We start from the raw sequence: 14372 nt of genomic DNA, 5'->3' as shown, positions 1-14372 counted from the left end.
GGCAACATCTTATTTCTTGACAGTGATTTCCCAGTGTGTACCTGGACTTATGAATTAGTTGACTAAGGAAACGTTTATTCGTTTACTGAGGGTTGCACAACACTGACTAAAAATGACATTACTTGCTAAATAATAAGATGTGTGTTTTATAATGCTTTAAGTTTAGATATAAAATATATTTAAAAACTGAAAATTATTTAACCAACATGCATGCATTCTTTCTGGGGAAGGCACCACTCTCTTAGTCTCTCTGCTTTCTGCCTTGACAACAATACACTAAATACTTGAAGTTATTGGCAACATGCATACTGGGATATGTGTGATATTTTGACCATTTCTATTTATCTTACAGCCCTAATACTGATTATTGGGGATATTTAAAGTCGAAATTGAAATGAAAACCTGTCAATTGTTTTGGAATATTGTGGTATTTTTTACAGATGAGTTATCTGTGAGCTTCATTATTTTTTTTTATTCATGTGGCCTCATAATTTTTAATCAAAAATACAAATCTCCTCCCCTCCTACTTCGGTCATATGGTATGGCAGGTGTTCGGAGTCTGGGAAAAGATCGCAGCAATTAGCAACATGAGCCAACTTCAAACAGTCCAATAAATTTTCGAAGGACCAATCCTACCTTTTGTCACTCAGATATACAGTACGTCACCACTAGGAAAATAAGACAATATGCCTACTTCCGTTTTATGGCGACTTTAACATTCACAGAAGCTTTTATTATGCCAATAATGCAATGCTACTTTTATTATGGCATTTCAGAAGGGAGCCGTCTTCAAGCATCTGTCTGTGTCTTTGAAAGGCGTGTTTTGGAGAAAGGGTGTACAGCAATATTCTTTGTTTTATTTATGTATGTTTTAATAATTAAATTCGGTTTAAAGCATAACTAAACACCTGGTCAAAGCCTGACTCCACCCACTGGCAATATTTGAAAAATGCAAGAAAAGTGGGCAGATCCCAACAGAGATAGAGGGGACGAACTAAGCTTGTACAAAGTGTGTGGCGAAATCGTAACAAGGGCGTGGTGAGCTTGAACCTGCTTACGTCACGAGTTATGTTTTGGACCCAACATCCAATAGAAAAATTCAACTGCAGTAGCCACCGTTCAACCTGAAGAGGGCAGCACTCAGACGTTTTTACACCAAATATTGTAGTATTGAAACACTTTATATCCAAATGTCAGAAAACGTACTAAAATCAATGAACAGCACTAATAAAGCATCATTCTTACAGATCATTAACTAAAAAAGTTGGTTTAGGTTTTAGTTACTCTTTAAAGGGGACATATCATGAAAATCTGACTTTTAATAAATGAAGTGCAATAATTGGGTCTCCAGTGTTTCTACCAAACTAGAAAATAGAAACAGAACAACCTTAGTTTTGGTAAACCATTCTCTGCAAGTATCTTAAAAAAATAGGTAATTGAAATTTGGCTCCTTTTGTGATGTCAAGAGGGGATAATACCGCCCCCTTCTGCACTAGCACTACCATTTAGTGCAGAATTCAACTCATTTGCATTTAAAAAGGACACAACCAAAACGACACATTTTTGCTCACACCTACAAAGTGGCAATTTCAACATGCTATAATAAATTATCTGTGGGGTATTTTGAGCTAGAATTTCACATACGTACTCTGGGGACACCAACGTTTTATTTGACATCTTAAAAAGATCTTGTGAAATCTCCCTTATTAAATGGGTTTCTTTCTTGGGCACATTGTCAAAAGTTTAGGTTTGTTTGCACTGAAGACACTTTGAGGGCCTTGTTGTGAATGTTGTATCTTGAAACATTAGAGCTTTGTGACTTATATACTCATAAGTTATTCTGATATGGAGTAATTGATTACTGTATTTGTATTTTAAGTGAGGGGGCAGTACCCAGGAATAGATTTGCTGTAAAACAATTATTTGATGGATGAATTCACGTCAGCAGAATGTTCTTCTGTCTGTTCAGGAGAGCTGTATCAACAGCGAGATGTTCGTTTGAAGCGGCGGTTTATTAGACTTGATAACACAGGTTTATGCTATAATAGCGCATTTATTGTATTTGAATAACATGCTAGACAAGGTCTGTGATCATGGAAATCAACAGATGTGGGTAGTATAATTTGTTTGGATTGCTAATTACCTGTAGGAGGGACTGGAGCTTTTTATTAAATTTCTGTTTTATTTCAGATTTTCTAAAACTTGTAATTCCAACTGCTTCCACTTTCCTACAGAGAAAACACAAATTTCACATTTGCCTCAAGTTTGTATAGGTACTGAGATGAAACCGTTGTAGCAACGTCCCCATGTGACACCTAGTCGCAGTCTCATCTATGATTTGTAAAATACTCATTTAAATGAGCATAAAGCATAAAGATTTTTTAGTATTGTACTGTACTGTATGTCTGTCCTAAAAAGTCAACTTTTTGCAGAGTGAAGAGTCATTGAGTGAATTACCGAGTGTTTGTCAGTATTTTATTACTGAAACATCTCCCCTGCCTTATCCTGAGGCTTATGTCCCACATGTGTTTCTGTGTGGAAGAGAGAGAGAGAAACCTGAATGGACTAAATTGCTGTTTTTTTCCAGTGTTATTTTCCTGGTTGTGTTCCTTCCTCCTGTGTTTCCTGTTTTAAAGACTGTGATGGTTTTCACTGCTACCTAATCCTGCCTCCTTTACTGACATCTGTTCTGTTTTCTCCATTACTCTTTCAACTATCTATCTATCTATCTATCTATCTATCTATCTATCTATCTATCTATCTATCTATCTATCTATCTATCTATCTATCTATCTATCTATCTCTATCTATCTATCTTTCTGTATCTATCTATCTATCTATCTATCTATCTATCTATCTATCTATCTATCTATCTATCTATCTATCTATCTATCTATCTATCTATCTATCTATCTATCTATCTATCTATCTATCTATCTATCTATCGGCTCTCTGCAGTAGAGATTAAAGTGATTAAGGAGCTGCCCTGGCCTCCTCCAGTTGGGCAGCTCAACACCAGTCCACCCATATTGGAGGGGGTGGAGGCTCCATCCCAGCCTGCCCAGTCCTCCCCAGGACATAATGCCACAGCAACTGCCTGTGACCAGCACCAACACGGTGGGTTTAACCCTCATCTTGCACCCTATCCTGCAGAATATACTTCCACAACTGAGTATGCAAGTACGAAAAACACCCAAGTGACCTCATGATGCCTAAGCCTGTGCTTAGATTTGCTATAAAAACAAATCCTGAAGTCTAAAGTATGCAGATAGTCAGATTTTCATATAAAGTTAATTTAGTCATTTTATTTTATACTACGGGCCCGTTGAATGCTTGAATCTGATTGGCTGATGAACGTTCTGAGGTGTGCAATTATTTTCTGGGAAACGCACGGCGAACGTAGTTCCAGGCAGCTCTCTTGACCGCATTACAGTTCCATATCACGTCGCATAATTAACTGTAATAATGGACTAACAAAAACAACATGACAGACGATTTTCTGAGGCAATAACAGCTGTTAAGAGATGCACATAGATAGCCTCATTCAAACAATCTCTCTCGCTTGCCCTCTATCTCTTGCTCGCCCTCTTTCACTCGCTCTCGCTCTCTCTGTGTCTATGTTGCTCTCGCTCTCTTTCTAATAACTTCATTAATAACTGCATTAGAATGCTATAAATGACACAAGCCTCCATGGCCAGCTTTAAAATGACGTTTTGGAACAAGCAAAAGAGCCGTTGGATGAGACGCTGAAGAAATAGTCCTTCTCACAATAGCGATTAAGTACAAAAACTGGACGAATCCATTTAAATATATCATGTGATCGATTTCTTGAGGTGTTTTAACCGTAGTATAAGCAGAATAATTGGCTCCGGGACGTTGAATTATTGAAAAATAACCTTGGGTGTGCATATTTTTCTAATAATTCGAAGGCCTGTCATCAATTATTCCTTACTTATATGTTTTTCTTTTTTTAACAGAAAGTTAATGTATAAATGAAAACTTTATGTAGTCTTATATACAGTATATTATATATTTGTTTTGTTTGTTTTCTGAATTAAAGGGGAATAATTGTTCTAAGTAAGCCATCTCGAAATTCAATTCTTTGGAAGATCTGATCAGGCATCTGTTTATTTAACGTTCTGTTAACGTTCATCGCTGCATTGTGAATTTAATGCCACTAAATGTTTTTAAAGAGGTTTTCAACACATGAAGCACATATGCTTAGATAAAGTTAATGGGCTGCTTTGAGATTAATGCCTTTCTTTGCCGGTACTGTCCAAATTTAGCATTTGCCTCCAGTGAAGCAGAAAATCACCAAAGGCTTTAGTCCAGCTTTCCAGAAAACACCTCATTGGCTTTTATAGTCTCGACTTCTGCATGAGTAACTTTAGATCCAGGTCTTACACTCAAAAACAGCTACTTCAAACGTGTCCCAGGGACATGTAGTGGTTTTCACTTAACAGTCGCCACCATATACGTAACGTGATCGCCAAGTCTTGAACAAGTTGCCTGTTTGCCTTTCACTTTTTTGACATAGAAAGAAAATGTTACAAAGCGATTGTGCCCAAGAGATTACAGATGTTCAACTCTTCAGGAACACCATTATGAACGATCAAATGACTACAATTCTCGTTTCCATTTCAGGATCTTTACAATTCAGTGTCTTGTGATGATTTTTTCTGAGCTGAAAGCTTTCTCTCATTTCATTTATGTGTCAAAGTGAAGTGCCTCCATAAAACAAAAATGCTTAAAAGACATATTGCGTGTCAGCCATGAATATAGCTTTATATCCAGATTTATGCATTTAAAGGCAAAGTGAAGGTATCTGTTTCTTGGAGTGATGGTGTGTAGATTAAGGCATGTAAGTTAACCTGGATTGATCCGAGCAGGAGGTTTTCTCTGGAGATTAGCAGTAAGTTGATCCTCGGCCGCTCTGCTTCCTCACAGGAATAAACAGGTTAAAGGGTCATTTCACAATGGTGAGGGAAATTGAATTGCAAATACTACATTTTGCCCTCAATGGTTGTTGTTCGAAAGCTTGAAACAGCTTATAACAGCCTTAATAAGCTCTAATGCACAGTTGGCTTAAAACCAACTATTTCAGTTACGCAATTTTATTGCACCTGAATGTGTATTTGTTGTCTTCAAATCTGTGCCTACACCTTGACTTTATTCTTAAAATAGCTAATGTAAATTGGATGTATATCATACATACGTACTTGCAAAAAACTTGATTAAAGGTCACTTTGCCTGTGGATTTGCAAATGAACAGTTCAGATCCAAAAAGTGCGTCTGAAATGTTTTTTTGGAATTGAGCATTTTTATCAGGCTTTTTAATGGCATTGTAAATGTTATTAGTCAGTATTTTAAATGCTTTATTTTCACTTTAGTCATTTCATTGCTATTTAACAAATTTGACAGTCTTGTGCTGCAAAACCCGCTAAGTGCATGCAAGCTTTTTACGCAAAAGCCTCAACATCTAAAAAAAACTCTTCTTTAGGCAATACATAGTTAACAATTGCATAATCACTGAACTCTTTCCCCACCAGCGTTTTTTAAAAAAAAGGTTGTCAGCCAGCGCCAACATTTTTTTATGATTTTCACAAAAATGTAATGCCTTTCAGAAATTTTCTTCTTTATATATATATATGAGCATACAATATATCAAATGGGAAGAACAGACGTTTCATCCTATCTTAATTTTTTCTTATTTTATTACCTTTCAAATATGGGTAGGTTTCTTCAGAAATACCAAATTTTAAGCAAAAAGCTGAGATAATTGCGTTTTTGTGAAGGACTTTTGATAGAGATCAGATTCAGAGCGATCCTTTAAACATACATGGAGTTTGAACTGTTTGCCCTAAGGGAATTCTTCCGGGTTTTATAATTTGGGTAAGGGCACCTGGTGGGTAATAACGGAAATATGCATTGACGGGAAAAACTCGTCATTGGCAGAAAAGCCTTTTCTTTTAATTGACGCGTTAACTCGTCAATGGCGTTGAAAGAGTTAAGATACAACTAGAAACATTGCAAATTATGAAAGTGAGAATTCAAAAGGTAAAAATGTAGAAACTGAAGCACACATTAGGGGGTGCTGTGATCCATGTGGCTGCCACATTCAGGTTATATTCAGGTCTAATGGTGCTTTTCCATTGCATAGTACCCCACGGTTTGGGTCGGACCAGCGACTGAAGCCACGGGTGTTTGTACAGAAACTTTCATTTGAGACAGAGGTAGTGATAAACGCGATGTTCAGACATTTCTTTGTGGTGGTCAATTTTACATTTGTGGCGGACTGAGAAATAAATGAATGTATGGGAATGTATAGCATTCCAACGACGCTCTCACTTGTATGATGTCAGAGCAGTAGACAGTGCAAATATAACGACACACCTATAATCCATCCCACTCCGAAGTGTTACTAAACTCGATGAAAAAGCTAACCAAGCCAAATTGAGGTGAGGTGAGGTGAGGTGAGGTGAGGTGAGCTGACCCGACCTATCCAATGGAAAAGTACCATAAGTACTCACAATGGACCCAAGTTTGAATGTGATCCACGATCGCTTCGCATTCGGCTTCTGTACACGTTGAGGACTTTGCTGAAAAATCATGGTGGTTAAAGGAACAGTATGTAAGAAATTTATATCAATTAATCATTAATGGCCCTGATGTGTCACTAGACCTTAAGAAATCATTTTCATTTCAAAAACGTATAGCACTGACAACAGTGGTCCGGCCAGGATATTGTCATTTAAAAAGTGGAGTTGCAGCCCTCAACTGATAGCCTGGTTAGCCAGACCTACATCAAGATGTAAGGTCTGGCAACTCTTCACACAAACGGCTCAATGCAAGGGGCGGGATATAAGGTTGTCCCTCAAAATGCCTCTGTACGCAATAGGATAGCGCTATGACCAATCAGAGCAACGAAGAAGGTGACGTATGAGTCCCCTGCGTTTCCCCACCAGTGGAGCTAATTAGTATATCAAACTTTTACCATAACCAGTCGGCAAAACTCCAAACACATCTTTCTTGCTTAAAAAGGACTTCAGTAGGGTTATTTGCTCTCCTCTCAAAGAAAAACATAAGTCTAAGTCCTCCAGAGTCGCGGCCAAAGCCGCTTCAAAAGAAAGCTGTTCGCCAGCAGCAGCCGCCATTCTTTGTTTTCAAGTAGGAACCGTCGCAGGCAGCTCTGTCGTCATCATGTTAAGCCCGCCCCACAGACGCTACACATGATGTGATTGGCCTGACCAAATTTTGGTTTTTGGAGCTGTTAAGTGTATTGTGAGTGCCTAGACTAAACCCTGGCAGCAAATATATTTTGCGGCCGCTAGGGTGCGTCTAGATTTCTAGGCTACTCAACTGATGTTTATGTTGTCATGTTGTGTATTGGCCACCAGTTGGGTGATTGCAGTACCAGTTTTAGCCACAAGTTTGTGATTGCAATACCAGTTTTGGCCACAATCTTACATACTGTTCCTTTAATGAATTCTGCAGTTGCAACACACCAGTCGAGAGCCTCAAACCAGCAACTCTCGGGTTACAAGCCCGACACCCTAACCACAAGTTAGTATATTTAACAAGTATATTTGTTAAACTTGTATTTGAACATATTCAAACCATAAACTTCTTATATCAAAAGTAAAAGAGTCATCACTAGACCAAGAGATCATGTCCAAATCAGCGTTAACTGTAAAGATGATGCAGTCAAATACTTCTTTAGTTTTTTTGTTGTTGTTAAAAAAAATTTATTTTAACAATGAATTACTTTAGACTTAGTTGTGTGTAGTCTGTAAATGATGAACAAATTCTCTATTGCAGATTTAGTCTCCACATTTACAGTAAGACAAAACCTCTCATGCCAGCCACAAGAAAACTGACAGCAATGAGAATTTCAAACTTCTCAGCAGAGTTCAATATGCAAATGTTATTGTGTGCTGAACATTCAAGCTTCAGTTAAATAGTGAAAATGGGACATTGAAGGAATATTTATACCTTTCCCATAGCAGTTTATATACTCTCATAAATCTGACTTGATTTTAATTATTGCACGCTACTGATGGGCCAGAAATTACATTTGCATATAAATACAGCCTAATTCTTTTGTTTTTTACTAAAGAGCCGGTGCCTTTTGTTTTGGTACTGAATTAATTGTTGCGCTTTCCGGTTCTTTCTCTTATGCTCAAATCCGTCTCGTGTCCCCGTAGAACCCCAAAATAATATAATTAAAAGATATCTAGATTTCATTATGCAGGCATGACAGTGGAGCATTAGTCCATGGAGGTCTGCTTTTCACAGCCTTTGTGAAACACATACAATGTATTCCCAGGATAAAACAAAAAGAAAATCTTTTTCACGTCTAAGCTGGCCGTCTCGTGAGTCGTGACTTCCCACTGTTGTCCCGTAGTTATAGTTATTATTTTATTACACATTTTAAGCCAGTCAGAGTTGACTCTTTGAATGATCCTGAAGTGAAATGTAAATGAATGTCTTCATTAGCTGGTTTCACCAGCCTGTTCTGAGCATGACATCAGATATTTTCGCAGTAAGCGTTCAGAATATGAATGCTAGTGTGACTAGTTAATCATTTCAAAAGTCAGACCGGAGAGCTTAATTGCAGCCCTGTAATACAGCATTGAATTACGACCGGTCCTCCCCACTGAGCACTGCACTTATTTGATGGAAGTTCCATTAGTGTATTAGTAAATGAGAATTAATTAGGACCTTTAATTAGGAAATGTGCTCAGAAGTAGCCCTCAATGTGCATTTCACTATAGAAATATTTAGCGTGGGTGTGCGTCTTGACTCATCTGTGTGGTTTTAAAGCTTCTGTAACTTAAATGTTAAATATTTTATTCAACAGAAGTTTCGTACCATTAGATTCTACTTATCGTTTTGCACTTAAAGGCAATATAAAAACGCTTCAAGTTCCCTTTTCTGTAGTTGAAAGTAGAGATACAGCAGACGATTATGTCTAAACAGGATCAGGAATTGTTGTGAGCCAGATTTAAGTGAAATCACTTACAGAAGGAAAGCAAAAGCTGTCACTGGGACCTTTTAAAAAGGTCCAAATATGCACCTTTTAGGTCCCCTTACATGGAAGTCGTTGTCATGTTTCTACATTAGCCCTAAACTTTCTACAGAGCACGTTTCATCCCTACGTTGTCTCAGGCCCTGTTCCAAATGGCACACTTTATGGGTGTTTTCACATCTGTAGTTCGGTTTATTCAACAACCACTTCCTCATCCGATAATGCACTGCGCAGCTGACTACGGCAGCTGGTTTAGTCCAAAATGTGCAGAACTTTTGCAGTAAGGGTCGGTTCGATCTTGGATCGTGTTCTCACCACAAACGAACCGCTCTAGAGTTTGTTTGAAAGCGTACTTGAAGAGGTGGTCTCGGCCTGCTTGTTGTTTGGTCCGCTTTTGGTGCGCACCAGAGTTCGATTGCTCCATTCTCACCTGCCCAAATGAACTGCACCAAGTGAGCAATCGAACTCTGGTATGATTCAACCGAACTAAATGAGGCAGGTGTGAAAACACCCTATGTGGACTTTCGGCCTCGTGGCCTTAAGGGTCCGTATGGTGTCCCATCTGTCATTTTTATGCTCCCTTTGTAACCTTGATGAGGTCTTTGGCGAAGCCCGCACTACAGCAGGCTTCGTGCACTTTCCAACCCAGAAGTCCTTGCGAATAAGCAATCAGACCAATCAGACGACGGATGGAAGGAGTATACACTGATGGGCAACTTTTCTTCATATTTCCAGCGTGATGCTCAGGTCTGTCCCAAAATACGACTCTGATGCGCCTTTGTGGACTCACATCAAGGGTCCCTAAAGCCCGAATTTTAGTCATGCGTAAGATCTATGCCGTAGCTACGCCGTAGGTTATCCATAGCCTGTGCGTAGCTCTGCGTAGCCTGACATGCACCTCGCAAAAATTTTAACAGCACGTCAGATCTACGCGGACCGCAAGCGCTGTGATTGGTCCACCAGAACCCCTCCCGTCAGGTAAAAAAACTGCGTCATAGGTATTTCCATTTGCTACGGTGAAAACAAAGATGAGCCAAGTTGAGAAGTGATTTAACTCAAACTGCAACAAAAGTCGCTATTTATTTACTTCCATCATTGTTGGTCTTCTCAAATCATACACAACAAGTAGTTGTTTCTTCTTCGTTTGTGGGTTAACTTGCCAAGCTTCTTCTGTGGTTACACGCGTGGTTACTGCCTACCAGCGGTCTGCGCGTGTTTGCACGTCGATGCGGATGACGATGCAAAAGTATAAATGAAAACCGCAGTAGGACCTACGCATATCTATAACGAGCCCTTAAGGTCTGCAATACATGATGTCATCAAAGTGTGGACTCTGAGAAAGTCTACAAGTCCGGAGTGTGTCATTTGGGACCGGGCCTCAGATGATGACATGTTTGTCCTGGGGCAGCTACCGTAGCTTCTCGTTGCAATTTGCAATCTCACCCCTAGATACCGTTAAAAGCCCCACACTGGACTTTTAAAGTGAAATGCTAGGTGTGTGAGAAAATGATCCACATTTTAAGCTTATTTAGCAAAACGAAAACCAAAGCAAATGCATATTAGCACTAAATTTAAATATGGCGGCATGTCGGTAAATATAAATCACATTGGTTAGTCCAGTGGTCTCCAACAGGGTGCTGCTCGCGCGCACCAGGTTGCCCGCACAGAGTCTGTGAGTTGCCCGTCAAAGCACATTTTATTAATAGCCTCAATTTTAATTTATTATATTTTTTTAGATTAGCTTGGCTTCTTTTGTGTATGTTAACATTTTAAACAATGATAATAAAAGGAAAATAAAATAAACAATTAAAGTTTTAAGTAGACTACATCAAAGTAGCCCTCCAGATTGTTTTATGCATTGTGGTAGCCCTTGCTGACAAAAAGGTTGGAGACCTTATCTGATCTGAAGGACTCAATTTGTCCCTCTTACATTGTCTTCTTTCATTCATTGTCTTTTGTTTTGTTCATGCTCATTCTGTGTATTGTGCTATGGAGATTGAAAACTTTGTTTCAATATGTGTCATGAATATCTAATTTAAAGTCTGGTTATATAATAAGGGAAGCAAGTAAACAATCCTTCTAAAAGGATTTTGCTTTTTAAATATTTTTTACCTTCTCTTTGCTATTTTAAAGATGAAATGCTGCCTGTCTCTTTGTGATACAGTACACAGCACCTGTGAGACATTACAAACAACATCTTTATCACTGGATGTCAAAGAGTGGCTGTATTGTTAGTCATAGTGAGCATATCTACTGCCGGATTGCACATCACTGAAAAATCTCTCATTGAAGTTCAATGACTTTCAGGGGATTTGTCACTTCCAAATACTTTATGTGTGAAGCCCTTTAATCCCCGTCAGTTCAGGTGCAGTTATGGAAAGGCCTGTCAGTCATTCTTTCAGCCATGTTGTTTTGTCTATTTCAAATTTTATTTTAAGATTCAGAAGGAGAGAAAAGGTCAAATACAAAAAACTCCTTCGAGATGAAAGTTTAGGAAAGCAGAGAGACCAACAGAGGCGAGAGAGAAAGAGATTTACTAGAAACCTCAGTGTCTGGCGGTCTGTACAGGTAAACCATTTCACCAGGCTGAATGTTTAGTCTATTAGACATTAAAGGTCAAGCGAAGTCTGTGCGTCGAAGTACATCCTTCCACCTCGTGTCAGATTCACGACTGCTTTAAAGCACAGAGCTGAATACGGATCGGACATGTCGTCGTCAAGGTTACAGCCATGTTCGGCGGTTCATATGTGTGTAATTAGAGCTTTGAGACAGATGCTGAGGGTCACACAGGAGTTTACAGGCAATGTTGTGTCTCTGAGGGTCACAGCTGTAGGCGATCACTACCCTTTACTTACCCTCATTTCACCAGTTCATGCTCTTGAAATTGTTCTTTCACCTATCTTGTGAACATTTAACTTCTCTCCAACACACATTCATCTTGGTTTCCGAAGAGTTTTAATATTGTATTGTGACAGATATGATAGCGTTAAGAGGGGCAAGTACTTTTGCATGCTGGGTTTCCATGGGAACAAGCTATTTCTCCTCAGCCGTACAGTATATGCCAAACAGTAAACAAAATTTATAACATTCAATTTCTCGCTGATGCGTTATGCAAAAGCACACACAAACCATCGTGGAGAATAGACGGAAATGAATTTCAGGAGGATTGTTGACATGTGATAACCCTTTTCAGTCCACTTCAAAATTCTTGCATTATCATAATGCTGTTTAATATCTGATAGTATTTTTTCTGAATCACTCTCGTGCATTTTATTGATCCTGTTTATGGGTCAGTGACAAAGACGTTTTGGCAAGATAAGAAAATCAAAAAATATTTTTTAGAAAACTTGTTTTAATGCATGCATCAGGTTTATTTCAATGCACATAGTGTGTTTATGTTAATTTTATGGAATAAAAAAATTACATTTGCACCATTTTTATGAAAGTTAAGACTGAATGGACCTGAAAATGTCAAATGGTGTTGCCACCAATTGTGCCAAAGAATGAGAAATATTAAATATTTTATCCACCTTAAACGTAATCCTTAAAAAATAATTTTAAAATATCATTTTATTAGTTATTTCTAAATGTAAATTTTAATGTGTTTTTGTAGTACTTGTCCTGACATATGCTGAAAACAGCTGTTTTTTAAATAATCTTTGACAAATAATGTAAAAATGTATGTAAAAAAAATCAAATTACACTAAACTAGATGATTATATTTTATTCCACATTTTTTATAAATATATTTATATTTTCATTTAAAAAAAAATACTAGTTACACCAATTGGCACAGGTTTTTGCAATTATCCCCTAAATATTCTTTCAAAATGAAAAAAAAAACAGAACTTGGACTTGGTCCTTAAAAACGAGAATTTATGCAAGTAATCTGCAAATTTATTTTGAAAATGTAACCCTTTTACATTTAAATGAAACATATGGACACAAAATAATTAACGTCACGTCATTGACCCTTATACCAATGCATTTAAGTTGTTTTACTTCTAAAAGGGTGTCATGGGGGCGTGATTCTTTTTAGTTATATTATAGTAAAACCTATAACTTTAAAGGGCCATTTCATCAGTAGAAACTTTAACCTTTATTGAAATTGGGTCATATTTGTAGTTTAAATGTAACATAAATATAGAATTTTGTTACTATTTGACCGAGAAAAGACAGAATGTGACTTAAGGGCGCATTCGTATATAAAAACTACAACTCCCACAATGCACAGCTCTGCAAGCCACTCCCATTTATCGGAACAGCACTCAAATATGCTATTGTGTACATAAATGCCACGTTAGTATAACAAAGAAAATAGAAACACTCGCTCTATAGTCAGAAGTCCGTTTAAGCCTGCAGGCTTTGGCTGTCGCTTCCAGTTTAGGATTCTAAAATATGTATCCAGGACGTCACTGTCCATACACGGTACGAAGCTTTGGTTCCTTCTTTCAATGATGCAAAATGACGATTTTTACATCATTGAAAGAAAGAAAAGCAACACTAAAATCTGTATTTCTCCCGTCTCAAGGGAAACTGAGGGAATGATGCACGACCATTCAAAAACATGACTGGGGTTACAAAGCTTAATGCAAATCGGTGAAGTGTCCCTTTAAAACTCCTTGGTGCACCATACCTGTAAATAGCATGGGATAATAATTTAGTTGTGTTGTATACTCACTAACAGAAAAAAAATACTGTATGTATGTATGTATGTATGTATGTATGTATGTATGTATGTATGTATGTATGTATGTATGTATGTATGTATGTTTTATTTATTTATTTATTTATTTATTTATTTATTTATTTATTTTTTTATTTTATGTATATTTTTTTATTTTTTTATTTTTTTAATTATTATTATTATTATTATTATTATTATTAATCATCATCATTATTATCATTATTATTATTATCATTATTATCGTTATCATTATTATCATATATTTTTTTACTTATCTTGAATTGCAAATGTAAGGTACTACAATTAGTGAACATTCAAGCTTTACATGTAAATGACACAATGCTTTGCCAATTGTATGTGTCAAGATATTATTATTTCAAAACAACAAACTCTTACCAGTTACCTAATTACGTATTTTTATACAACATTCCTACTTTTTTGCTCCGTAAGTAAGCTGTGTAAGGGACTGTAGATGATTGTTGATAGTCATACTGGCCCCTAGTGGCTAAAACCACAACAATGCATTTTAAAACATCTAATTTCCCTCCCAAAACATACATTCTTAAAATAGTTGTGTTGGTTTTAAACTTAAAAGCATATATAAGTCTTGTCAAACAATGAATGTCAACATGTTGTGAGTGGTTCAGACAAGCAGTC

At 37.3% G+C, this 14372-nt stretch overlaps 1 protein-coding gene across 4 annotated transcripts in view; it reads left to right on the top strand.

Annotated features, from left to right (window-relative positions):
• The window catches only part of LOC129418871 (SH2 domain-containing adapter protein F), a 133745-nt gene that overhangs the window by 101957 nt on the left and 17416 nt on the right, over positions 1-14372 (top strand). For 2 of the 4 annotated variants that reach the window (XM_055173814.2, XM_055173815.2), the window contains one exon: positions 2959-3117. The exons of the other annotated variants lie outside the window; for them this stretch is intronic. In XM_055173814.2, coding sequence (XP_055029789.2) covers positions 2959-3117 — 159 coding nt within the window. The remainder of the gene's footprint in view (positions 1-2958; positions 3118-14372) is intronic. 4 annotated transcript variants of the gene reach the window in all.

The sequence above is a fragment of the Misgurnus anguillicaudatus genome, chromosome 15 (genome assembly GCF_027580225.2).
Source record: "Misgurnus anguillicaudatus chromosome 15, ASM2758022v2, whole genome shotgun sequence".
Lineage (NCBI taxonomy): Eukaryota > Metazoa > Chordata > Actinopteri > Cypriniformes > Cobitidae > Misgurnus > Misgurnus anguillicaudatus.
Note: the sequence above shows the minus strand (reverse complement) of the source record. Positions and strands in the feature narration are given on the sequence as shown.